Here is a 26,893-nt window from a genome sequence, read left to right on the forward strand (position 1 = left end):
GCAGGGCTCAGAAAGGCAGGAGCGCTATTTGGCATGCAGATTTTGCTGGATTTGTTTTTGGGTGCCATGTCGCATTTGCAAAACCCTGAGGTACCAGAGTACAGTGGAAGCCCCCAAGAAGTTACCCCATTTTGGAAACTACACCCCTCAAGGCATTTAACATTTGCCTGGACATATGACAGAGCTCAGAAGTGAAGAGCAACATGCGCATTTGAGGTCCATTTTGGTGATTCACAGCACTGGCCCACAATTGCAGGGCTCTGAGGTCAAATAGTAAAACAAACCCCCAAGTAATGACCCCTATCTTGGAAACAACACCCCATAAGGCATTTTAAGGGGTTTAGTGAGCATTTTGCCCCCACAGGTGTTTTTCTATTAGTGATTAATGCGCAGCGGATGGTGCAAAGTGAAAATTGCAATTTTCCGCTGATATGCCATTTTAGTGCGCAATATGTTGTGCCCTGTTTGTGCCACCGAAGACACACACCTCGTAAACTGCTAAGCTAGTTCCCCCGGGTATGGTAATGCCATATATGTGGACGTAAACTGCTGGTTGGGTACGCTGTAGGGCTCAGAAGGGAGGGAGCGCCATTTGGAGCGCAGATTTTGCTTAGTGGTAGTTCTGTTTGGGGTATTGCTGGTATTTCAGTTTATAATGTGGGGGCGTATGTAATCTGGGCAGAGTACATCAGGGCATAATAAGAGGGTATAATAATGCTGTAAATAAATAATATTTCAGAGATATGTGGCCAGTTTTGCACTGATAAATAGTGCCCGATCTTATCCGCTTTTGGACACTGCACATTCTGTGTCGATATATTTTGAGAACCAGAACTTTTTTATTTTTCAGTAAAAAAAAAGCTGTGTAAGGACTTGTTTTTTGCGGGACGGGTTGTAGTTTTCATTGGTACTATTTTGGGGTACATGCAACTTTGTGATCACTTTTTATTCCATGTTTTGTGAGGGGTGGTGATAAAAAAAAATAGTGATTCTGGCATTTTTATTTTTTTTGCGGTGTTCACCCTGCGGGAAAAATATTATAGTTTGGGTCGTTACGGACGCGGCGATACCAAATATGTGTACTTTTTGTTGACGTTTTCATTTTTTTCCAATAATAAAAGGCTTATTATAGGAAAAAATGCGGTGTTTGTTTTTATTAACTTGAAACTTATTTTTACACTTTTAGTCAACTTTTTTATTAACTTTTTTTTTGTCCCACTAGAGGACTTGAGGGTCTGCACCTCTGATCTTTACTCTAATGCATTGTACTACCCATGTAGTGCAATGCATTAGAGCTGTCAGTCATTCACTGACAGCAAGCCTCTTAGGTCCCGTCTATGGGCGGGGCCTAATAGGCTATCGTACGTGGCAGACCAGGAGGCCAATATTATGCCTCTGGTTGCTATAGCAGCGATCTGCATCGTCACGATAACCTCGTGTCGATGCCGATCGCTAGAAAAGCACGAAGATGCCGCGATCTGAGGGGTTAATGGCAGGGATCGGAGCTAGCTCCGTTCCCTGCCGTTACAGCACGGTGTCAGATGTAACATACAGCGGACACCGGCGGCTGATGTCGCAGGCTCAGCTCCTGAGCCATCTTGAAACTGCGGCCTGACGCCTTTTAGGCCCCGCTTCTGGGCGGGACCTAGCAGGCTTCTGTTCTAGGCAGACAGGAGGCCATTGTTAGGCTTCCGGTCTGCCGGAGCAGCCATCGGAACTCCACAATTTCATTGCAGGGTTCCGATCGTCTTGTAAATGCCATAGATGTAGCGCTCGGTTTTGAGGGCTGCATCTAAGGGGTTAATCTGCTGGATCGGAGGCTAGCTCCGGTCCTGGCCTTGAAGCAGTGATAGCATTAAGCTATCGCTGCTTTAAAACTGTGTCTGCAGACGCATCTGCTGACACAGTACCCGGTTAAGACGGTGACGCAATAGTCCGTCAGTTTGCGTTAACAGGACGACTCCTGTGACAGACTATTACGTCACATAGCGTTAAGGGGTTAAATAGATCCTGTGAAAAATATATACCTTATGGGAGTAAACGAGCTTGAAACAGGAGGAAACCGATGTGGTTAAATAAACAGTAAGCGGGGCAATAAATTATAAAAAGAAAGCGTTCAAACTACTAATGCATTACAATAGTGACGAGGCATTAAATCATTATAAAGAAAAAAATAAGTTGTGTAATAGAAATAAAGGCAGCAAAGATTGAAATAGGAGGGACTCGTTGCCAAAGAAAGTAGAAATAAGCCAAAAATATTTTTGAAATGCATAAATAATAAGAAACTGAAGACTAAAAGTGTTGGCCCTCTGAGAAATAATCTGGATACGACGGTAGAAGAGGATGAGGAAAGGCCAATCTATTAACGCCTTTTTCTCTACTGTATTTACACATGAAAATCCAATGTCAGACGAGATGATTAGGGATTGCAGAGAAATTGCAAATGAAGTTTAATGTGGATAAATGGAAGGTTATGCACTTAGGCGAGGAAATAAATTCTACAATCATGTACTAAATAGTAAAACACTGGGTAAAACTGCAACTGAAAAAGACTGGCAGATATTGGTGGACAGTAAATTTAATGTTAGCAAACCATGCCAGGCAGCTGCTGCCAAGGCAAATAAAATCATGGGATGCATCACAAGAGACCTAGATGCACATGACAAGAATATTGTTTTGCCTCCATTCAAATCACTAGTCAGCCCACATATGAAATACGGTGTAAAATTTTGGGTACCGGTGTATAAGAAGGACATAGTGGCACTAGAGCGCGTGCAGAGGAGGGCGACCAAAGTAATTAAGGGATCTAATTACAATGTATAAATATATGAATGGACAGTACAGAGATCTTTCTAATGATCTTTTTATACCTAGGCCTGTAATCACGACAATGGCACATACTCAAACTAGAGAAAAAAAGGTTTCACCAAATTATACAAAGGGATTTTTTACTGTAAGAGCAGTGAGATTATGGAAGATGCCTTTCTTGAAAAATATAATATTACAAGTTATGAGTACTAGATTCCGGAGATGGGATTTTCATCCAGAGATTTATTCTGATTGGCACGTTTGGAGTTGGGAGGAATTTTTACCCTAGTTAGGCAATTGGCATCTGCCTCCCTCTGGATCAACACGGTAGGATTATAGATTGAACTTGATGGACCTGTGTCTTTTTTCAACCTTATCAACTATGTAAGATAGAATTTCGTTTTCAGACCCGGTTTGGCACTTTGGGTGGGTGTTTAGTGGACACAATTGCAAGTACCGCTTTATTATTATCATCACATTGAGTCTCTAATGTAAAGAGGTGTCTTAATGAAAGGTTCTCTTTAATACTGAATTCCCTAGAATGTAAAAAAAGAAAACAAAAAAAGAAGAACACAGTGGTCTGGCAAGCATGAGAATCTGGCAACCAACTTACCCTGTGCTGTTATCAAAAAAGAATTTCCCCTCAGTCCGTTTCTTCTGCAAATCTTCTATGGAGGATACAGACTGATATTCTTCAACAGGAAAAGTTTGGCTCTTGACTATTTGGGACATGACCTGAAAACTTGTGTCCGGAGGATAACAAAGACCAACTCTAAGCCAGTCCCCTCTATAAAATGGCAAAAAAAGAAAAAAAAAAAAAATGTAAAAAATTATTTACTGCATGCTGTATGATAACTTTTCCTGATATGCCTATTGGTTGGCTTCACACCAGTTTTCTGCGCCAAACTTTGGCGCACAATGTCACATTTTAAGTCAACCATGCCCCTGGTCGAACATATCTAAAACAGTGAATAAATGTGGCACATAGATTGTGACGGCAGAATTCTTGCTCAATTTTAACCATAATTCTGGCGATTTTGAATTGTAAATCTGCCCTAATGTGTCTTGAAGTGCTTGACCTTAAAAGTGACAGAAGTTCAGAGGACGAAATTGCTTAAGATGTCGGTCCATGGTGGCAATATCGCACTTCATGGATTGGATTGTTCCTGGCTTAAAGCAAAGGTATTACGAGTTGTTTTTTTTTAATTAATTTATGTTTTTATTTAATAAAATTTTGTATGTACTTTATTTTTTCACATAAAACGTTATTTTTTATTAACACTTTAACACTGCATGCACAGTTCAGAGCGACCCAGCATAGAAGCTGATTTGTAGGGGGAAAGCTGGCACCATTTTGGAGAAGACCGGCTGTAGGTAAGGTGGGGTGTGTGTGCTGCTCCGTCAAGCACCCCCCCACCACACACATGGAAGCCCCCACAAACATGCAGGTAAGGGGTATGTGTGGTTTGTGTGTGTGGGGTTTGTGTGTGTGGGGGTCTGTGTGTGGTGCTGTTACATGTTTGGGGGAAGGGGAGGGTCTGTGTGGGGGGGGGGCACTTGACGGAGCAGCCGCTTATCAGCTGTTTTGAATGACCACCAGAGAACTGCTCCATCAAGTGCCCCCTCCCACACTCAAAAACCCCCCAAACATGCAGGTAATGTGTGTGCGTTCGTGCGTGGTTTTATGTGTGGTTGCATGTTTGGGGGGGCTAGTGTGTGTGTGTGTGTGTGTGTGCGTGCGTGCGTGCGTGCGTGCGTGCGATCTCGACGGAGCAGAGGTGTTCGCCGCTGCTCAATGGAGAAGTGGTGCTCGCCGCTGTTCCTTCAAAACAGCTGACTGCGTAACTACCCTGCGATTCAGAGTAGGAGCAAGGAATGAAGAAGCAGCAGCATATTACTAACTTATTTTTTTTGTTTTGCAGGTTCCACTGGAACGTTTGGACTACGTCGTAGATTCGTTGGACTATTTCGATGATCTACTTTTCTTTTAAATAAATTGGTGAAAGAGGGTTGTGTGGGGGAGTTTTTATTTCAATAAAAACTATTTTCTTATGTCTTTTTAATACATTATGTTTCTGGCCCTTCCCAGCCTGATAATACCAGCCTGCGGCCGCCCCCGCTTCCCCACCATCACTACAGATGGTCCAGTATTGGATCGTACTCCGCTCTACCTGATACCCCTGGTGGCGGTGGGTACCGGGGCAATAATGGGGGCGTTACTGCTAGCCTTTTTACTGGCTAACACGAAGGGCTGATTCAGGCAAACGTGGCGTTTTCTGCGCACGCAAAACACGCAGCGTTTTGCCTGCGCAAAAGCCACTTGACCGCTCCGTGTGGCAGCATCATATGATGCGCGGCTGCCTGCTTTTCGCGCAGCCGCCATCATTATGACACGCCATTTGGATGTTTGTAAACAGAAAAGCACGTGGTGCTTTTCTGTTTTCATTCATCCTTTTCACAGCTGTTGTGCGAATCACGCAGTTCGCACGGAAGTGCTTCCGTGCGGCGTGCGTGGTTTTCACGCACCCATTGACTTCAATGGGTGCGTGATGCGCGAAAAACGCAGAGATATTGAACATGTCGCGCTTTTTACGCCCTAAGCCCCGTCTTAGTAATGGACGTCATCAAACAGACAACTGCTAATTACTATAGTGGTAATAAAGTATTAAAAAATAGAGACATAACTCCCTGTTCATGCAGAGCTTGCTGGCGCTGATTTTGATGCGGAAATTTCGTCAGAATCAGCGCCATAAAACCCCCGAAATCTCCCCGCATTGATTTCAATGGGAGGCAGAGGCATTTATTTCCTGGGTGAGATTTGACCGCTCACGGGGAAAAAAAAAAAGCGGCGTTTCCTTTCTTGCGGCTTCCGCCTATGACCTCCCATTGAAATATTTTTCAGATGCATTTTCCGTGGGGTTTTTGCCCATGGTTCTTGCATTAGCTTCAATGGCCACGGGCGAAAACTGCCGTGAAAACAGCAGAAAAATAAAGCCACATAGAGTAGCGAATGCGTTTCTAGCAGAACTTTTGCAATGCGGTTTTCGGCTACGTGGCGAAAACACGGCAAAACTGCACTGTTTGTATACATTTTTTATTCAGATTAAATCTCCCCCACCATTTTTTTAAAAAAAAGTAGATCGAAGTAGTTCAACATATCTACAATGTGGTCTACACAGTCGAGCAAAACCTGAAAAGTAAAATATAAAGTTAGTAATATAAAAAATAATAATCTACAGGCCAGTGAAAAATAATGCCCTTAGGGCATGTGCACACGCCGCTCACAAAAAAAAAAACAGATGTGTAAAATACACCAGCGTTTCTTCTTAAGCACCTTTTAAAATACAGGCGGTTTAAAAAAATTTTTTACGCATTTTGCATAATTAGACGCTTCTTTTATTCCCGCAAAGATTTCTTTAAAAACGCTCGCGTAAAAAAAAAAAAAAAAAAAAAAAAGGTTGTATTTACTAACGCCATGCTGTTCCATTGATGTAAATGGGAAGCTTAATCAAGTGTTTGAAGCGTTTTCTGGCACGCAAAATGCGACAAAAACCGAGTCAGATACACGCCGTGTGAACTGAAAAGTCATTCACCACAGGGTCTTCCCTCTTGACTTTCATCATTCTTAGCCTTTTGGTGTGTCCTGTAGCTTCTGCCAAAAACACTCGCAAAATGGGAGCTGGACACTGCTTAGCAATTTGAAGACACCTCTTCCTGGTTTGTAGACAAAAATAGGGATGGGGGGGGGGTCAGTCTCCCTCCCACATTTACAGCAGCTGTAAGTCAGGTTGCTTTGCCTGATTCACCTTGCTGTAATTCTGGGAAGTGCTCCCTCTGGTGGCTAAAATAGGAAAACATGTCAAATTATTATTTACATTTTTAATACGTTCCACCTTGTGGAAGAATAAAATAAATACAGCAAGAACGACGTAAAAAATATAATAAAAATAAGTAACTTACGTAAAAAAAAAAAAAAAGTTTGATTTGCGACACATTCTCTTTAACAGCTGTAAACCATCAGCTGGCATTATATAAAGTAAACTGCCACTGGACTATCAAATGCATTCGATTTCTCCAAACTACCCAACTGTGTACAGCCAAGAACTTTAGCCCCTTGAAGGTAATTGCCACAGCACGCAAATTATATTCAAGAGAACACTGCTTCTTTTGTGGCAAACGTTTAATAAAAGCCATATCATGTTTCATCATCACAATGCCAGTGTGCACAGAATGAGGTGGATAAAAAAAAATAATAAAATAAATAAATAAAAAAAAAATTTTTTTTTTTAGATCGGGTTGAGGTCAGGACTATTTGTGGACTGTCAGGTTCTCATCACCCAACGTCAGTGCCTGATCGCCCTAATAATCTTCTGGTTGTATAACTGTGAATGCCTAGGTCACGTTCTATAGAGATAAGAGTCTGTAAAAGCAAAGACTGGAGTAACTCCATGTAAAGACAGTATTTATGGAATAAAATGTTCAACAAACCTAAAAAAACAATTTTGGATGTGATGTTTAGGTGCCCACATGCCTTTGGCGATGTAATGTAGATCATAAAACAAAAAGTATACATAAAGGAATTTGCTTACTTGTCAAAGTTAATAAGGTAAAGGTGAGTGGTTTGTGGAGCTTGTGCGTTCCAGTGAATGGTGTACCCCTTTTCCAACATCACCACTGGTTGATATTGTTGGTAAGGAGCTTTTTGGTTGATTCCCCGTAGAGTCATAGCATTAGAAGGATACTCATCTCTCACAATGGACATGGTGAGATTCTGGGGATTGCGTGCTTGAACATAGACCTTGTGACGAAATATATAAATGAAGATTTAAACATTTATAAAGCACATTCTATAAAGTACTACAGTAGAGTACAAAAATATCATGACCTTTCAACTAACATGTTTGTAGGAGCCTTACCCTTCCCCAGTTTTTAGAAGCGTGGGTTGCTTATCTAATAATGGGTTGGGTTGCTCATCTAATAATGTATAGAAGGATCCTTCTTAGGATTTAGAAAGCCGAACCGCAATGAAGAATTTGTGCGCTATATATTAGCATATGGACCCAGCTAAACAGAGGGAACCAGAAAGTCTCTACCAGATGACCTTTTTCATGGAAGCCAGTAGTAGTTTGTGTTTTTATGCAAAAATGGCAATAGGAGCGCAAATATTTTCAGATGAATCATAGCAATCTAATATATGAGAAACTATTGGAGCAGCCCATTTGATCTCCGGGTGAAAGGTCCATTTAAATATAAAGCCCAAGTCCAAATTTGTATCCATAGCACCTTTAACATTGGTATCTTACACCCACATCTACGACGTCACAGTGCACGTGACCAGTACAACATAAAATGACATGACATGAGCTACATGCAAATTAATCACAGTGTTTGGCAAAAGAAAGTCAAACAGTGTGACAATGTTTAATTCTTAAGTGGTGCCAGGCAGGAACACCTGACAAAGGTTTCCATGTTCTTTGTAGCAGTCACATTTTTTCAATGCTAGAAAGCAGCTTAGGGTTCCTTCACAACTGCGTCGGGACTCTGTTCATGTGTTCCGTCGGCGCTTTCCGTTGGGGGAACCTGTGAATGGAATCCAAACTGAAACCTACCTACTGATTTCAATGGTGACTGACCTGGTGCAAATGGTTTCCGCTTGTCACCGTTGTGTAAGTGTTCCGTCTTTTTTTACAGAATGAATATCGCAGTCGACTACGGTATTGATTCAGTCAAAACAACGAAACCCTTGCACAACAGTGACAAACTGAAAACATGTGCACCGGATCCGTCACCATTGAAATCAATGGTGATGCAAACGGAAACCTACAGTTTGGATTCCGTTCATGAGTTACCCTGATAGAAAGCTCCGCCGGAACCCATGAACGGAGACCCGACGCAGATGTGAACGAAGCCTTGCTGGTATTGAATGTATTAGAGGGAAGCTTAATGGGAGGCGTTTTTAGTCGACTGGTACGCTTAATATTACCAAAATGACAAAAAGGGAAAGCTATCAAATTAGCATGTTGCACTATTTTTCATCTAATGGCCCAAAAAGAAGTTTCAGGTTTGTTTGTTTTTTCAGTATTCTAACCTGTGCATACTTTCCACTACAGATGACCCCATTCCATTCTGCAACATTGACACATTTGGGATGTCTGACCAAAAAGTTGTCCATTCGTGCCACATAGGTATCATTATAATTTGTTACAGATCCATCCACATCATGGAAGATAGAATTTTTGTCTCCATCCAGATCACCAGTTTCAAACCACGGCCCAGACTGACCAAAGAATGCCCTCAATGAAACCTGGGATGTAAAAAAAAAAAAAAAGTTTATTAGAAAATGCTGCAGGTAAGGACACATTCACCTATCCATCGAAAAAAGGGGACCAACATAGAAAGCTGCAGGTCGTTCCCATCAGTCTTAAAGGATATGCACACCTTCGAAAGTGTTTTTTGTTTTTTTTTCTAATAAAAATATCTATCAGTGTGTTTGGTGCAACTTTTAAAATAATTTTTAATAAAAAAGTAATTAGACTGTGAGATACAGCTGCTTTGCAACCTGTATAGAGAGCAGCTGTATCTTGCGCTGAGACCTGAATCCGCCAGGCCACCGGGACTGACGGGTTCAGTGTCAGCGGGTCCTGCAGTTATGTACGAAGATGTAATCTATCACATCTAAGTTGTTGATCACATGTGGATCCTGCGTGTCAGAGACACGCAGAACCCGCCTTCACTGAACCCGTCAGTCCCGCGGACCTGACGGGTACATGTTTCAGCAAACAATACAGCTACTCTCCATACAGAATACAAAGCAGCTGTATCTTTAAAAAAAAAAAAAAAAGCGTAAACATAATTTTCAATAAAAACCTATTTTGAAAGTTGCACCACTCACACGGATACACGTTTTTATTAATTTAAAGGAAAAAAAAAAAATAATAAAAAAAAAAAAAAAAATATATATATATATATGTTATAATATAATTATATGGTGCAACTTTCTAACAAGTTTTTATTAAGAATTATTTTTACTTTTTGAGATACGGCTGCTTTGTAGCCTGTATAGAGAGTAGCTGTATCGTGCGCTGAATCCTGTACCCGTCAGCTCCGCGGGTGTGTGTGTACATATATATATATATATATATATATATGCACACACACACATACACAATTTTTTTTGCAGACAGGAGGTATATTTAGTTACAGACGTGCACACCTCCTAGTGCTCACTCACATGGCTATGCGGGACAATCCCATGTCAGATAATTTTTGTTGGCAGGATATATATTCATAGAGGACAATATCAAGGCTTCTATCTTGGATGTAATGTGTAGTGAGTGGCCTTGAGGTGTAAGCAGACATGTTTCCATTTAGCAGTAGTGAGAAGTCCAAATCTACCCCTTGTGTTAAAGCTTTCACCCCCACAAATCCAGCACCGTAGCCTGTGAATCTAGCGGCAGCAGCAGTGTTTAGGATATATAGAGTACAAACATTTCTACATTTTAGTATTTACTCCATACATAATGAAGACAAAATGTTCAGCAACAGTGCTGTATAACGTGACGTTTCATATTTTCTTCTTCTGTGCGCCAAGAAAAGAGAGCGCGAGCAATCATTTTTTTATTTTTGGACTCTTTCCATATTTTAAACTGTAGAAATCCACCATAGAACAGACAGCATCTCTTGATTTTATAGCTTTGCTTCCTTTGTATATTTTACTACCCATCCGGTTTCCTATATTAAAAACAATGGAGGTTGATAACATGCGTCTTCACTTAAGCTGAAAAACATATTTCAGTATTGTAAGAACTGATGTCCTGTTTTAAAGAAGCAGAATTGGTAACCTTAAAAGTAACATGTATGTCTTAAGAGCGATGTACACCTTTGAAATAAATAAACGTGTGTGTGTATATATATATATATATATATATATATATATATATATATATATATATATATATATATAAATATACATTTTCTTTAAATTAATAGCAATGTGTATCCATGTGATTGGTGCAACTACGTTTTTATTAAAAATAATTTTTACTTTGATACAGCCGCTTTGCAACCTGTATAGAGAGCAGCTGTATCTTGCGCGGAGACCTGAATCCGCCAGGTCAGCGGGACTGACGGGTTCAGTGTCAGTGGGTCCTGCAGTTATGTACGAAGATGCGATCAACAACTTCGATGTGATAGATTACAGGTGGATCCTGCGTGTCAGAGACACGCAGAACCCGCCTTCACTGAACTTGCCAGTCCCGCGGACCTGACGGGTACAGGATTCAGCACACGATACAGCTACTCTCTATACAGAATACAAAGCAGCTGTATCTCAAAAAGTAGAAATAATATTTAATAAAAACTTATTAGAAAGTTGCACCATATATATTATTATATATATATATTTTTTTTTTCTTTAAATTAATAAAAATGGGTATCCGTGTGATTGATGCAACTCTTTAAAGAGGCTCTGTCACCAGATTCTGAAATCCCTATCTCCTATTGCATGTGATCGGCGCTGCAATGTAGATAACAGTAACGTTTTATTTTGGTTTTTTTAAAACGTTCACTTTTGGCCAAGTTATGAGCTATTTTATATATATGCAAATGAGGTTTGAAACGGACAACTGGGCGTTTTTTTTTCGTTATGTCCAACTGGGCGTGTATTGTGTTTTTAACTGGGCGTGTTTACATGTATGACGCTGACCAATCAGTGACCAGTCAGCATCATACACTCCTCTCCATTCATTTACACAGCAGCGATGTGCAGCCACATAAACAGAGATTAACGTTAATCCAGTGTCCTGATAATGAATACACATGATTATCCAGCCTGGACGTCATGTGTACTCTGAATCCTGACACTTCTGACTCTTTTCTGTGAGATTTCTAGCAAGTGAAACTAAATCTCGTTTACCTCCGTAATCTCGCGAGATTTAGTTTCCCTTGCTAGAAATAATGTATAGCGATATTGCTGAGTATTTATACTGTTGCGGCCCACACGTGCAGGTTTTTTTTTTTTTTTTAGCCAATAGGATTGTTAAGCAAAACTTAACCCATTAAAGACCAGGGAGATTTGTTTAAGAGCTGTACAATTATAAAGCATCCTGTTGGTTCTGATGACATCATACGGTTACAAGCAGATTTAGGAAAGGGGTCATATCTGCAGGATCAGTGAGTGGAAGAAGAGTTTGCTGTTCTGCAAAATACTTTTTATATGCATGGAGATCATTGCCATGTCCTCTAGTATGAAGAAAAATGTCTGGCTACTAAGGTTAACCCCCCATAAGCCAGTAAGTGAACAATAGCCAAAATTCTAATAAAAGAGGACACAAAAAGTCTCACAGCTTTAAAGCAGTTTTACGTATCTAGTAACCCCATGAAGCATGCGCCTCAGACAGACTAAACACTCCGACTAGAAGAGAAGACGACTTTTCTCCCTTCTAGGTTTGAAACAACATTTGCAGCTTCAATATTTGCACTTCTGGAAAGAATTACTAAACGGAAAACTGTGCCTATTACCGTACCTGGCTGGATCTAAAAGCTTCATTCATGCGGACGATAACTGGGATTCCTGGATTTTTTTTCTAACAGCTGTCATTAATGATACATAAAAACGCAATACGCTACCTCATAGGATTCAGGAACGCGTTCCGTAATTTAGTTTGTCATACAGGAATAACTGAAATAATGAATGGTAGTCACAGCCATTTTCACAGAATAAAAGGAGATGCCATAATTTTTTATTAAACGCAGATATCTCTGCATAATGTCCAGTTTTTCTGCTGGCTCTGAATGAAGCAGTGCTGAAAACAACATCTCCCAGCATCACATTATCTATAGGACAACCTGTAGCATATAATGTAAATGGGCCAAAAAGTTTTAATGCATATAGATTGTCCTGTATATTTTCTGATGAGGGATCATGCAAAAACCCATGATACTCCTTTCATACTTATTTTTATTAGATGATATGCGAAGAAAAAAACTTTACTTTCCCTAAGATTTGCCTATGGCATTTCAAATTTCAGCAACGCCTTAGGCCCCCTGCGCACGGCCGTAGCCGTAATTCCGGCCGGCCGTGGACAGTCATCCCTGCATTTGCGGGCCGTGCTCCTATTATAAAGTATGGGAGCACGGACCACAAACTAAAAAAATAGGACAGCTTTCTACGGCCCAGACATCTTCACGTACATATACGTGAAGGTGTGAGTTGGCCGTATAAATTAATGGTTCCGTAATTACGGATGAAATCTACGGTCGTGTGCATGGGGCCTTAGGAAGAAATGGTCTTTTGAAAGCAAGAGCTAGAACCAGCCCCATTGTTATCATGTATTGTACTAGGGAGCAGGCTTACACCTGCTAATCCATAGAGGTCAATAGCGTTCATGTACACAGTAATAACCAAACAAAGTTACAAACTGGTGAGAACTTAAAGGGGTTGTCCACCTTCTGACAACTGATGACATATCCATTAGATAGGTCATCAGTATGCCAACTGCGCGGGTCCGACACCCGGACCCCACACCGATAAGGTGCTCCGGTGGCCTGCGGGCACTGGATGTTGTGCCACATAATGCTATGTACGGAGCCTGGAAGCAGATGTCTCCGTACATCGCATAGCGGCTGTGCTGCAGAACTGCAAGTCCGCTCCTATTCTCTTGATTAGGAGCAAAGCTGCAGTACTGCTGCTCAGCCGCTATTCCATGGCTGGAGCTAACTGCTTCCGTATTGTACATCCAGTGAATGGAGGCATCGGACCAGCTGATCTGCGTGGGGCCCAGGTGTCGAACCCCCACAGATCATGTACTGATGACCTATCTGGTGGATAGGTCATCAGTTGTCAGAAGCTGGAAAACCCCTGTAATAAACCACATACCAAAATATGGCAAAAAAATAAAAAATAAATAAATAATGTAAAAAATCAGATACTCACATTAGCTCCAAATTTAAGGAATGACACATTATTCCTAGGGGTGAGTTGCCATTGATTTTTCATTAGGAAGCCAATTGCACTTGTATAACGGTCAGATGTTGGCACAAAGCTTTTAAAAGTACTCTTTGTAAGACGAATTGGCCCGTCATAAATCTGAAAGCCTCTGATTGGGAAAGTCCTGAAAGGCATCAATGACAAAATAGACAAACATATATGGATATGAAGTCACATGATGTCCCATGCATTAGGACAGTGAAGGTCTGGAGGCAAAAGTTAGTCTAACCACAAGTATTTGCATAGTTTGTGTGGTTCTCATATGAGGTAGTGGCTCATAGCATGTGAACATAGCAACTTCGATAATTATTACAACACTCATAAAAGACATTGACTCACCAAGACAACCCCTCTTTAGAAGTGAACAATAAGGGTAAGTCCACATGTAGCGTAACTACTGGAAATTTTTCGCAACTGATTTAATTGCGGAAAATCTGGAGCGTATTACAGTAGCAGCAGAGTGGATGAGATTTGAACAACTCTCATCCACACGCTGCATAAAAAACTCTGCTGATAAAAAGTTCATAAATTGACCCGCGGTGCATTTTTTAATCCAGAGCATGTAAATGTATGATTCCAAATCGCTGCTTTTCTGTTGTGGTTTTTCCCCTTAGTACTCAACGGGGAGGTAAAACCCGCAACAAATAGAAGATGTCGCGATTTTTGCGGTGGAAAAGCTGCAATTCCACCGCAACGATCGCAACTCTGAAAAAATAAAATGAAAGATTATACTTACCCATTCTCTATACTTCTTCGTCCAGCCCGGTCTCCTGGGATGACGTTTCATCCCATGTGACTGCTGCAGCAATTCACCGGCTGCAGCCGTCACATGGGATGAAACGTCATCCCAGAAGGCCGGGCTGCAAGGGATGTGTCGCCATGACTACGGAGACCAGGGTAAGTATAAGGTTTTATTTTTAACCACTGTTTTCCGTGGAGATTCCCCTGAAAAACGGCACCACAATTTGGTGTGATTTTTCGGCTGGAAATTCCCTGTGGGTTCCAAGGCGGATTACCTCGTGAACTTTTACACAGTGTATCCAACCTGTGTGAACTTGGCCTAACACTCAGATCGACTCTTGTTGCCAGGCAGGTGGTGGTCTCCTCTCTCCATTTATTTCACTCAAATGAAGGGCTGTCCGTGTAATGCAGTGCGTGGGGGCTGTCCTTCTAAAGCGCACTCCATTCTGGCTCATAGTGGGGTTCTAAGTGGGGGACCCCCTATGACGTCCATGTACCATAATATGGCATATAAACAACTCATTTATAACATTTACACTATATGTGGTCCCTTTTAAACGTTACACGCTTGTTAAGGAAATTATAGGTTTTGGCTCCTTTTAAAAAAAAAAAAAAGTGTGAAAAACTGAACTACGTCTTTCTACTATACAATGTATCTCAATCCATAATCTTCCGGTCAGTGAATAGAAACAGAACTGGTTTACCACCTCTAGATTTAAGATGACTGATAATACAGGAGCATGAGTTGTGTGCCAAAAAAAGAGCTCTGGTGCACTTAAATTGCGCAACTGCGTCAGTCGGACATGTCCAAGACGGACTGCAGGCAAATATTTGTCTTTATTCACTGGCAGTAAGCAGGTATCTTAAAAATGGTAAGAACCTGAAACACAAAGCATATTAGAAAAGCGCATATGTTTTGTTAACATTACACCAAAGACGCCCTTTCAGGGTGATAGATAATGATAGCGTGTTAATGCATTAAACACAACAAACAATGCTGGACAAGTCACACTTCAGAGTTCCTGACGCAGGGATTGCGTTCATTATTCTGAATTGCTAAAGATCTCATTGTAATGTAAGCATCTCCGAACGTCAATGAAGAATTCTACAGTTCTTTTAGGCCACGACACTCTTGTGCAGTTCTGAAACAGAGCTTTCCAGAGAACCCATAGAAGGCATTTCTCTAATTCACAACAGACACAAATAAATACATGGAAAGCATTCAGACCATAATTGATGACGTCTTCTTCCAACTATTTTCTTCACATTCATTTTTAAATATGTTCACAATCCACTACCCAAACAAATCTAAAAGCTAGCAATGGCAAAGCAATGTCTATGCAGACAAAGCCACAGTATCGCTCCCACACGGAGAAATATGTATCACATTTCTCTATGGGATTTCCAGACAAAGTACTCCATGTACCCTGGTAAATCAGAACACCTACTGCTTGGTCTGTTTACAGAACCCGCGACGAGGGCAAAATTAGGAGTCCGTGTCAAGATGTTTAGAGAAGATAAATGGGCTCAAGCCTGGCCTGTAAATTCCATGCCTGTTCCTATAAAATTCACACTATTTGTAGAGACCACCGGAAGTTCACACTTCAATTCCACCTTTTGTTTTGTGCTTATTTTCTATATTATGGCCTGGGTAGCTGGACCTCACCTCTTCGATCTCATTTATAAAAACTCTCTTCAGACATATTGTACACTTACTGGACAAGAAATATGTCAATTAAGCTGATAAAATCACTCTACTAAACATTGTATTTAAATTTGTCCCCATTTTATTTTTTCCAAGATCTCCGGTTGCTGTCCGTGAATAAAAACAGGACAGGTTTACTGCCTCTGAATATAAAGAAGACCTGAACATACTGCTATTTGGTGGAATTTGACATGTTCTGGAAATCTGTATTAAAGATCTCAAACATGGTATGTATACATTCACACATGTATTTTAGACAGCAGAATTAGTTGTACCTGTTCCTAGGAAGTGTGCGATTTCTAGAATAGACTCCTCCAGTCCCCCAGTATTTGTTTTGGCCTCCTTGAGATCCAAAATTTCTACTTTCACCTATAAACAGGGATTCAGAAACTTCCTGGCTGGAGCCTTCATCTTTTGGAAAACTTCCATCGCTGTGGAAAATGAAAAATGACCATTAGGTGCTTGGGAAAAAAAGAATAACGCACACACGCGCGCGCGCGCACACACACACACACACACACACACACACGCGCGCGCGCGCACGCACGCACGCACACGCACAGTATCTGGAAGGGGGTAGATTTCACAGTACTGTATTTAGAAAGGTTATGTATGAGCTGGAATCATAATAACCTCAAGACGGGAAGAGTGGGGCAACAGCCAGGCAATAATGTCTTCAACTTCGAATTTCATCACCTTTATTCAGGTTAAATGTGATATTTTAAGTAGATATTGCTCACTACGCCTAGATAGTAGTTGTTTTTAGGAAAAACTAGAATTGTTGACTAGCAGGATTACTCTATGGGCATCCAGTGTATAGCTTAACACCGGAGATTACAATTTAAATTAAAAAAAACGCCAGGAAAATAGGATGCATATGACTGCATCTTCCCATAAAAACATTACACCAAAGTCTTCCCTGCCATATTGTTCATAAAAGAAAAAACGAGTGCCCACCGACACTGTACCTAGTATTTCCAGTGGATCGAGGAGATAGAAAGTTACGATGTAAATACTTTGCTGCTGGTATAAAGTGTAACGAGTCCCTTTATATGACATAAACCTTAATGTTACAGAACTGGAAACCATGTACACATATTGTTTGGCAATCTTCCCAGAATACTACTTAACCAACCAATAAAGTCAAGAAATAAGCAGAATAAGTTCCTATAGCATGTGCAAGTCACAACCAGGTCATTGTAAAGCTGGGGAATCCAAGTGTAAAAGTTTGAGGATGAAATCCCCAAATTTAAAGGTAACATTACTTTACATGCTATTGTATCAGGGCATTGTACACGTTTGATGTGATTATTTGTGCACTGTGCCTTTATTTGCTACTGTCTGCCGATATCTGCGGTTTTCCCCCTAGGTGGTGCTCCAGAAGAGTGGTCAGTCCGGCCACTGGGATGTATAGTGTTTGTATTATTTAGCCAGTCTGGCCTGTGTATATTACGTTAGACTGTAATGTTTGATTGTTTGTAGGTGCGGCTAATAGTGGTTGGCTTGCTGGATTTCAAAACTTTATGTGCTAGTATGTACGGCCCGGACGCCGTTTTGACTGTGATTTACGACTGCACTACAGAGTGATGATGCGCAGCTTGGTTATCCCTGTATACCAGCTAGGCCGCACCTTACACAAGCACCATCATCGTACTATATTCTTTTGAGTTCTGTGATAGTAATATTATCGAATAGACTGATCAAGACATTAGTCTTTTTTGACAAAATAATTTAAAAAGAGGACCCCGTCTCCCTGATTCCAGCACGGTTTTTCTTTTTTTTCCTTGACACCCCGTAACAGAGATATGGCCCAATATTTTTTTTGTCTCCCTACATAATAATTTTATGTAGTTAGCAAACAGGGTGGAGCTAGCTTCCCTGCCTCTGATGCTGACCAATCAGCACAAGGCAGCTCGAGGGTAACTCACGCCCTGTTGGCTCTCTATATGATAATTTGCTGTAGTTGGCCAACACAACAGTGGGCCATATCTCTGGAACAGAGGGGTCCAGGAACAAAAGATAAGAAAAACAGCGCCAGAATCAGGGAGACAGCGCTATTCAGGTCAGTAAGGCCCCATGCCCACGAACGTATTTTTTCCCCATCCGTAAATACTGATGTAAATACGGGTCCTTTGTCACCCGTATTTACGGACCCGTTTTCTCTGCTATATTGCACTGCACTAATCGTCAGTGCTGGATAGAGAGAAGGGGCAGCCCTTTCAGGCAGAGTTTCTGCAGCGGAACGCAGCGATTGAAAGAAAAAGACGTTCATACGTACCCCAGCCGTTGTCTTGGTGACACGTCCCTCTTTTGACATCCAGTCTAACCTCCCTGGATGACGCGGCAGTCCATGTGACCGCTGCAGACTGTGATTGGCTGCAGCGGTCACATGGGCTGAAACGTTATCCCAGGAGGCCGGACTGGAGGAAGAAGCAGGGAGTTCTGGGTAAGTATTAACTTTTTTTTGTTGCGGCTTTTTACTCACTGTCTGGCGGTAGACACGGTCCAGGGTGCTGAAAGTTACTGCCGATCAGTGCAGCCTCTTCCCTCTATCCCGCACTGATCGTTTAACTCTTTCAGCACCCTGGACAGTGACTATCCCCTGACGTCGCCTAGCAACGCTCCCGTAATTACGGGTGCACACACGTAGCCACCCGTAATTACGGGAGCCCCATAGACTATGGGCTTGCCTGTGCCGTAATTACGGCCTGAAATAGGATATGTTCTATATTTTTCAACGGCCCGGACACATTCCCGTAAGCAAACGGGAAGGTACCCGTGACCATAAGAAGTCTATGGGCCCGTAATTACGGCCGTTTTTACGTTTGTGTGAATGGGGCCTCAACCAGTTAAATTTATATGACCTAGTGACAGGTCCTCTTTAATCATTGATATAGTAGATGTGGGAGAAGGGTAATGACAGGAACACATGAAATGATGGTGATTATTACTATTTACTGTAGAGTATCAATTCTGGGAGACCACATCAAAGCTAAAAAAAACTGATGTAAACATCAATTTTATGAACGAGAATATTGTAAAAAAAGATTGTATCACGAAAGTCTGATAATCCAGTATCTGGCACAGAACTGCAAGAGAATCTGGAATTTTACAAGACAGGTGTCAGAATTCTGATCAGAGACAACTAAAAGAGACCACACCGATGAAATGACAAAATAAATTGTACTACTTCAAAAGGGGGGACAATAAAACTTAGATTGCTTAAACTAAAACTCACATTTACAATGACAACCACAGTGCCTCCTATGAGTACCAGCCACAGAAACCCCTCCATGAATATACATGCCAAAGAGCCCACATGGGTCTAAGCCATAGTATATACTAAGCTGCTCCTCACTGCTGAATTGCTCCTATTCATGGACATGCAGGAAGAGACACAAGTGAGCAGCCAGAGGACACTGGCATGTATCTGCTTCTGTACGGATCTCTATAAATGTACCATGTGTAATAAAATTATACATACATATTAAATAATAGGAGGTGTGATAAACATGGTTACTTACCTAGCAAACGTGAGGCCAATTCCATTATCCGAAAATCTGCAAAGAAATAATAAAAATATAGAGACCAGCATTTACAGCCAGCAGCGTTAAACAGGTCTTATTAGAATGATCTATTATCTGTAATAATACACTATAATCGCTAACATAGTCCTTTACTTACTGTAGACTACACACACGTGCCTACTACCGATCTGTCACTAGTTTAGTAATGCCCCATCTCCTAACTAATCTAAGAGGCGCTGTCACACTGGTAATGATAGTGAAGATTGTGTCCCAAAAAGTTTACTATTTTAAAAGTTATGAGCTTTTTTTCTAAATATGCAAATGAGGCTATACTAGACAAGTGGGTGTCAACACCAGCGATTCTCCGGAGGTGGAGCTACATCACAGTCTCAGACGCTGTCCTATCAGCATGAAGCTGCTTCACACAGTGTGAGAGACTGAGGCTGGGGGAAAGGGGGATTACTTCAAAATAGCCATATCTCCGGCTGTGGACCACCTAGAACAGTTCTGGTGGCTTATGAAAGACGAGATTCGAATCTTTCATATGACATCAGGATCTCAGTTCTAGCTGTGACAGAACCAGAGATATCGCCAGTTGAATACACAGTAATGGAAGCTATATACTATATGATCATGCTGTGCTGCTGGACAGGGAAGGGGCAGAAGCTGTATGATGATTGGACAGCGTCATACAGAAAACATTACACCGCCCAGAGTGAAAAGAATGAGTCCACCACCCATTTGGCTATTAGAGCCACATTAACATATTTAGAAAAATGCTCATAACTTTGATTTGTTTTTAAAAAAAGTTTATTATTTGCAGACTGTAGTTATCAGCATCATAGCGCCTATTAGATTAGTTAGGAGATAGGGAATTGAGGCCCCATGCACACAATCGTATTTTTCATCTGTAATTACAGCCCCATTAATTTCTATTGGCCATGGACACCTTTCAGTATTTTTACGGATGGATGTCCATGCTGAAAACATTATCGAACCTGTCCTATAGAAGCCTACAGGTGCTTCCGTAAACACGGACGGCTACCGATGTGCATTCGTAAACCGTCCGTATTTACGGAACCGTTGCTATGCAACATGTTGGTGACATCATTTGCAGCCTTCCTCCTTTTTTTTTTACGGATCAAATACGGATGCATTATGGACTGTATTTGCAGATACTGTTTCGTATATACGGATAAATTACGGATCTGTATTTACGGACAGATGAAAATACGGTCGTGTGCATGGGGCCTAAAACTGGTGACAGAGCCTCTAAGACAGAATCACCAAATTAGAGGTATTGGGTGATCAATGTATTCTCAGGTAATGCCACCTTGACCACAAATACTTCACTTCACCATACTGTACATGCCTGTAGAAATACAATCATATGTAACAACAAAACCTATAACTAGGAGTCTGACACACAAAGAATGGGTTAAAAAATATGAAAGTTTATTGAATCAATTAAAATAAACACATGTATAAAATTTATAGAAATGAGAACCACAAGAAAAAATGGACAACCAGAACACATGTCACATAGAACAGCACTGTAAGAACAGGCTGAGCACACCTATGTTAAGTAACAGTCATAATGGTGTTCAAACAGCCAACTATGGGTCACTAAGAGGTACTGGGAGACAAATGCATCAAAAGTATATACACATTGGTGATTAATCTACACAGTATATCTAGGGCAGTAGTACATACACAGTTCCAGAGAGAACAAGTACAGCAAGTGACGGGAAATAGAAATATATCCCAATGAACTGTGCATGATATGCACATGTCTCTTACCCATGGCAAAGTGCAAGTGACTGGCGTCCACCCCGACGCGCGTTTTGGCCCCCAGACGAAGGCTTCCGGGCCAAAACGCGCGTCGGGGTGGACGCCAGTCACTTGCACTTTGCCATGGGTAAGAGACATGTGCATATCATGCACAGTTCATTGGGATATATTTCTATTTCCCGTCACTTGCTGTACTTGTTCTCTCTGGAACTGTGTATGTACTACTGCCCTAGATATACTGTGTAGATTAATCACCAATGTGTATATACTTTTGATGCATTTGTCTCCCAGTACCTCTTAGTGACCCATAGTTGGCTGTTTGAACACCATTATGACTGTTACTTAACATAGGTGTGCTCAGCCTGTTCTTACAGTGCTGTTCTGTGTGACATGTGTTCTGGTTGTCCATTTTTTCTTGTGGTTCTCATCTCTATAAATTTTATACATGTGTTTATTTTAATTGATTCAATAAACTTTCATATTTTTTAACCCATTCTTTGTGTGTCAGACTCCTAGTTATAGGTTTTGTTGTATATTTAGCGGGTCCACCGTTAGCGCCATGCTTATGTTGGGCCTGAGGCTCGGTTCCCGATAGAGCCCGCACATCATTGTGATAGGCCATCAACAATGAACTTTCTAAGGAACTGTTTGGTGTCCTCCATTTAGGTATAGTATACAAGCATACGTACCCTGAATTCTTTATAATAATGTCCCCTCCTCTCACCCATGCACCGTGGTCATTATTTTTAAAAGAAACGAGACTGTCAAGAAGTGCAGCAACTCTTGGCTTCAGGGGGTCAGCATCAACATGGGGTCGAAATCTGCATAACGGACAGAAATAAAAGATCAGTGTCAACCATCAAATACGCATAGGACAATAAATTTCTTCGAATTTTGCAGCTCTGCTTCATTTGGTAAAAATTATTTGATAAAGACTTTTAAAAATATGTATATATATCATAGTAAAAGAACTCTAGCTGGCATCTTGTTCTACATTACATCAAGGTGATCGTAGAAACAAGTACAGTTGTCTAAATCTCAAGACAGCACAACATAGTGAGGTGGGTAGTACAGCTGCTAGATCATTAGGACAGACCTACTGTATATTAGTGGTCCCACCCTTCCCCATTATTACACGATGTAGTGAGGTGGGTAGTACAGCTGCTAGATCATTAGGACAGACCTACTGTATATTAGTGGTCCCACCCTTCCCCATTATTACACGATGTAGTGAGGTGGGTAGTACAGCTGCTAGATCATTAGGACAGACCTACTGTAGATTAGTGGTCCCACCCTTCCCCATTATTACACGATGTAGTGAGGTGGGTAGTACAGTTGCTAGATCATTAGGACAGACCTACTGTAGATTAGTGGTCCCACCCTTCCCCATTATTACACGATGTAGTGAGGTGGGTAGTACAGCTGCTAGATCATTAGGACAGACCTACTGTAGATTAGTGGTCCCACCCTTCCCCATTATTACACGATGTAGTGAGGTGGGTAGTACAGCTGCTAGATCATTAGGACAGACCTACTGTAGATTAGTGGTCCCACCCTTCCCCATTATTACACGATGTAGTGAGGTGGGTAGTACAGCTGCTAGATCATTAGGACAGACCTACTGTAGATTAGTGGTCCCACCCTTCCCCATTATTACACGATGTAGTGAGGTGGGTAGTACAGCTGCTAGATCATTAGGACAGACCTACTGTAGATTAGTGGTCCCACCCTTCCCCATTATTACACGATGTAGTGAGGTGGGTAGTACAGCTGCTAGATCATTAGGACAGACCTACTGTAGATTAGTGGTCCCACCCTTCCCCATTATTACACGATGTAGTGAGGTGGGTAGTACAGCTGCTAGATCATTAGGACAGACCTACTGTAGATTAGTGGTCCCACCCTTCCCCATTATTACACGATGTAGTGAGGTGGGTAGTACAGCTGCTAGATCATTAGGACAGACCTACTGTAGATTAGTGGTCCCACCCTTCCCCATTATTACACGATGTAGTGAGGTGGGTAGTACAGCTGCTAGATCATTAGGACAGACCTACTGTAGATTAGTGGTCCCACCCTTCCCCATTATTACACGATGTAGTGAGGTGGGTAGTACAGCTGCTAGATCATTAGGACAGACCTACTGTAGATTAGTGGTCCCACCCTTCCCCATTATTACACGATGTAGTGAGGTGGGTAGTACAGCTGCTAGATCATTAGGACAGACCTACTGTAGATTAGTGGTCCCACCCTTCCCCATTATTACACGATGTAGTGAGGTGGGTAGTACAGTTGCTAGATCATTAGGAGGACAGACCTACTGTAGATTAGTGGTACCACCATTCCTCATTATTACACGATGTAGTGAGGTGGGTAGTACAGCTGCTAGATCATTAGGACAGACGTACTGTAGATTAGTGGTCCCACCCTTCCTCATTATTACACGATGTAGTGAGGTGGGTAGTACAGCTGCTAGATCATTAGGACAGACCTACTGTATATTAGTGGTCCCTCCCTTCCTCATTATTACACGATGTAGTGAGGTGGGTACTACAGCTGCTAGATCTTTAGGACAGACCTACTGTAGATTAGTGGTCCCTCCCTTCCCCATTATTACACGATGTAGTGAGGTGGGTACTACAGCTGCTAGATCATTAGGACAGACCTACTGTAGATTAGTGGTCCCACCCTTCCCCATTATTACACGATGTAGTGAGGTGGGTAGTACAGTTGCTAGATCATTAAGACAGACCTACTGTAGATTAGTGGTCCCACCCTTCCCCATTATTACACGATGTAGTGAGGTGGGTAGTACAGCTGCTAGATCATTAGGACAGACCTACTGTATATTAGTGGTCCCACCCTTCCTCATTATTACACGATGTAGTGAGGTGGGTAGTACAGCTGCTAGATCTTTAGGACAGACCTACTGTAGATTAGTGGTCCCTCCCTTCCCCATTATTACACGATGTAGTGAGGTGGGTACTACAGCTGCTAGATCATTAGGACAGACCTACTGTAGATTAGTGGTCCCACCCTTCCCCATTATTACACGATGTAGTGAGGTGGGTAGTACAGTTGCTAGATCATTAAGACAGACCTACTGTAGATTAGTGGTCCCACCCTTCCCCATTATTACACGATGTAGTGAGGTGGGTAGTACAGCTGCTAGATCATTAGGAGGACAGACCTACTGTAGATTAGTGGTCCCACCCTTCCCCATTATTACACGATGTAGTGAGGTGGGTAGTACAGTTGCTAGATCATTAGGACAGACGTACTGTATATTAGTGGTCCCTCCCTTCCCCATTATTACACGATGTAGTGAGGTAGGTAGTACAGCTGCTAGATCATTAGGACAGACCTACTGTAGATTAGTGGTCCCACCCTTCCCCATTATTACACGATGTAGTGAGGTGGGTAGTACAGTTGCTAGATCATTAGGACAGACGTACTGTATATTAGTGGTCCCTCCCTTCCCCATTATTACACGATGTAGTGAGGTGGGTAGTACAGCTGCTAGATCATTAGGACAGACCTACTGTAGATTAGTGGTCCCACCCTTCCCCATTATTACACGATGTAGTGAGGTGGGTAGTACAGCTGCTAGATCATTAGGACAGACCTACTGTAGATTAGTGGTCCCACCCTTCCTCATTATTATACACATTTAGGGTTTATTCACACGACACGTTTAATTGGTCGCGTGACGGACTTTTTATTTTTTTAATGGCCGTCACATGGCTGCATTAAAATCAATGCATGTCTATGGGGCCGTTCACACTGCTGGTTTTTTAACGGACTGTGTAAACGGCCCATGAAAAAAATAGAACATGTCCTATTTTTGCCTGTTTTCCCAAATCCCTCAATAGACTTAAGTCTATAAGGGATCCGTGAAAAAGGGTCCCGCCCGGGTGCAAATCGGCCATGAAAAACTGCAATTTTTCATAGCCGATTTGACACCCGTTCATGTGAATACAGCCTAAGGGCTTGTCCACACACAACGGAATTGCTGCAGAAAAGATCTGCAGCAATTCTGCTGAAAGTCAAATGCTTTCGGCAAAAACGCATCATTTCCTGTGGTTTTTGCGGCAGAAAATGGTGCGTAAATTGCATTTTCCCCAATGTTACTAGATGGAGACGTCTCCTCTGAAAAAGGCAGCAATTCTGCACACTTTCCGTAGCAGGAATTGACATGCTGCGGTCCGAAAAATACGCACCGCAGGTCAATTTCGGCTCAGAAATTTTACGCAGCACGTGGATGAGATTTGTTAAATCTCATCCAATATGCTGCTACTGTATTCTGCTGCATTTTTTCCAACCGAAATTCTGTCCGGAAAAACGTGGCAATTCCGCATCGTGTATTACATGTTTAAAAAATGTTTGCAAATATTTGTAAATAAAGCTTAAATCATTGTATAATAAAAAGCAAATTTCTAATATACTATAATTCCTCACCATTTTCAAGATCTTTGCTTGGTAGCAGTGAATGGAAACATTATTGTTTACACCCAGAGGCTGAAAACCTATACAGACATGGACTTCAATATAATAATGGTTACCTAGATAGTTGTATTTGGTTCACACAGCATTGCCTGGCTGGATATATTGCAGCAAACCTCCAGCTGTAAGCATGACTAGGCCAGCTGAAGTTACCAGCCACTGGTTGTTTCTCTCACTAACAGCAAGCAAAGATATTGAAAATTGTGAAGATTTCCTAATGCTTAACCTTTATTTAAATAAAACTTTTTTTTTTGAGTTGAGTTCTAGTTGTACACATACAGTATATTCTAATAAAACACAGCCGACAGAGGGTAAAATAAAAGTTTAGAGAAATTCATCAACCCTCAGGATGGGAGTACACTGAAGAAATAGAACGTCAGCATGAAAATAGGGCGGAAAGTTCAGGAAGTAGAACTTTGCCAAAGGCACCGAGTGCTAGGAATAGGCTCCCAAAAGAAAAGAAAAATGCTCATGATAAACATGCCACCACCCTGAGGAATGAGATGAAAAGACTTTGATGTAGAAACTGTATAAAATGAGAATATAATAGTCACATTGCCGGAATGTAAAACGCTCCTGTGAGTAAATGGCTACTTTATCTTCCCATTAATATATGCAGTACAACGGATGAGCGACACATTCATCCCAAACACAATATAATGTATACAATATCCGTACAGGCGGAGAAGAGGAGGAAGTGCGTTACTACACATGGCTCATTGACTGGCCCTCGTCGTGTTCAGCTCCTAGATCAAAGAGCAGCCCAGCTTTTATTCACAGACAGATCATGAATGTAGAATATTCCTAAAAATCGGTTTGATCTCTGTGGCT

At 41.5% G+C, this 26,893-nt stretch overlaps 1 protein-coding gene across 3 annotated transcripts in view; it reads right to left on the bottom strand.

Moving 5' to 3' along the window:
- The window catches only part of CEMIP2 (cell migration inducing hyaluronidase 2), a 130,664-nt gene that overhangs the window by 18,780 nt on the left and 84,991 nt on the right, over positions 1-26,893 (bottom strand). For all 3 annotated transcript variants that reach the window (XM_075828046.1, XM_075828030.1, XM_075828039.1), the window contains 7 exons: positions 22,249-22,380; positions 19,766-19,801; positions 16,517-16,672; positions 13,742-13,919; positions 8,897-9,112; positions 7,398-7,606; positions 3,422-3,595 (listed from right to left, as the gene is read on the bottom strand). In XM_075828046.1, coding sequence (XP_075684161.1) covers positions 3,422-3,595; positions 7,398-7,606; positions 8,897-9,112; positions 13,742-13,919; positions 16,517-16,672; positions 19,766-19,801; positions 22,249-22,380 — 1,101 coding nt within the window. The remainder of the gene's footprint in view (positions 1-3,421; positions 3,596-7,397; positions 7,607-8,896; positions 9,113-13,741; positions 13,920-16,516; positions 16,673-19,765; positions 19,802-22,248; positions 22,381-26,893) is intronic.

The sequence above is a fragment of the Rhinoderma darwinii genome, chromosome 1, assembly GCF_050947455.1.
Source record: "Rhinoderma darwinii isolate aRhiDar2 chromosome 1, aRhiDar2.hap1, whole genome shotgun sequence".
Taxonomy (NCBI): Eukaryota; Metazoa; Chordata; class Amphibia; order Anura; family Rhinodermatidae; genus Rhinoderma; species Rhinoderma darwinii.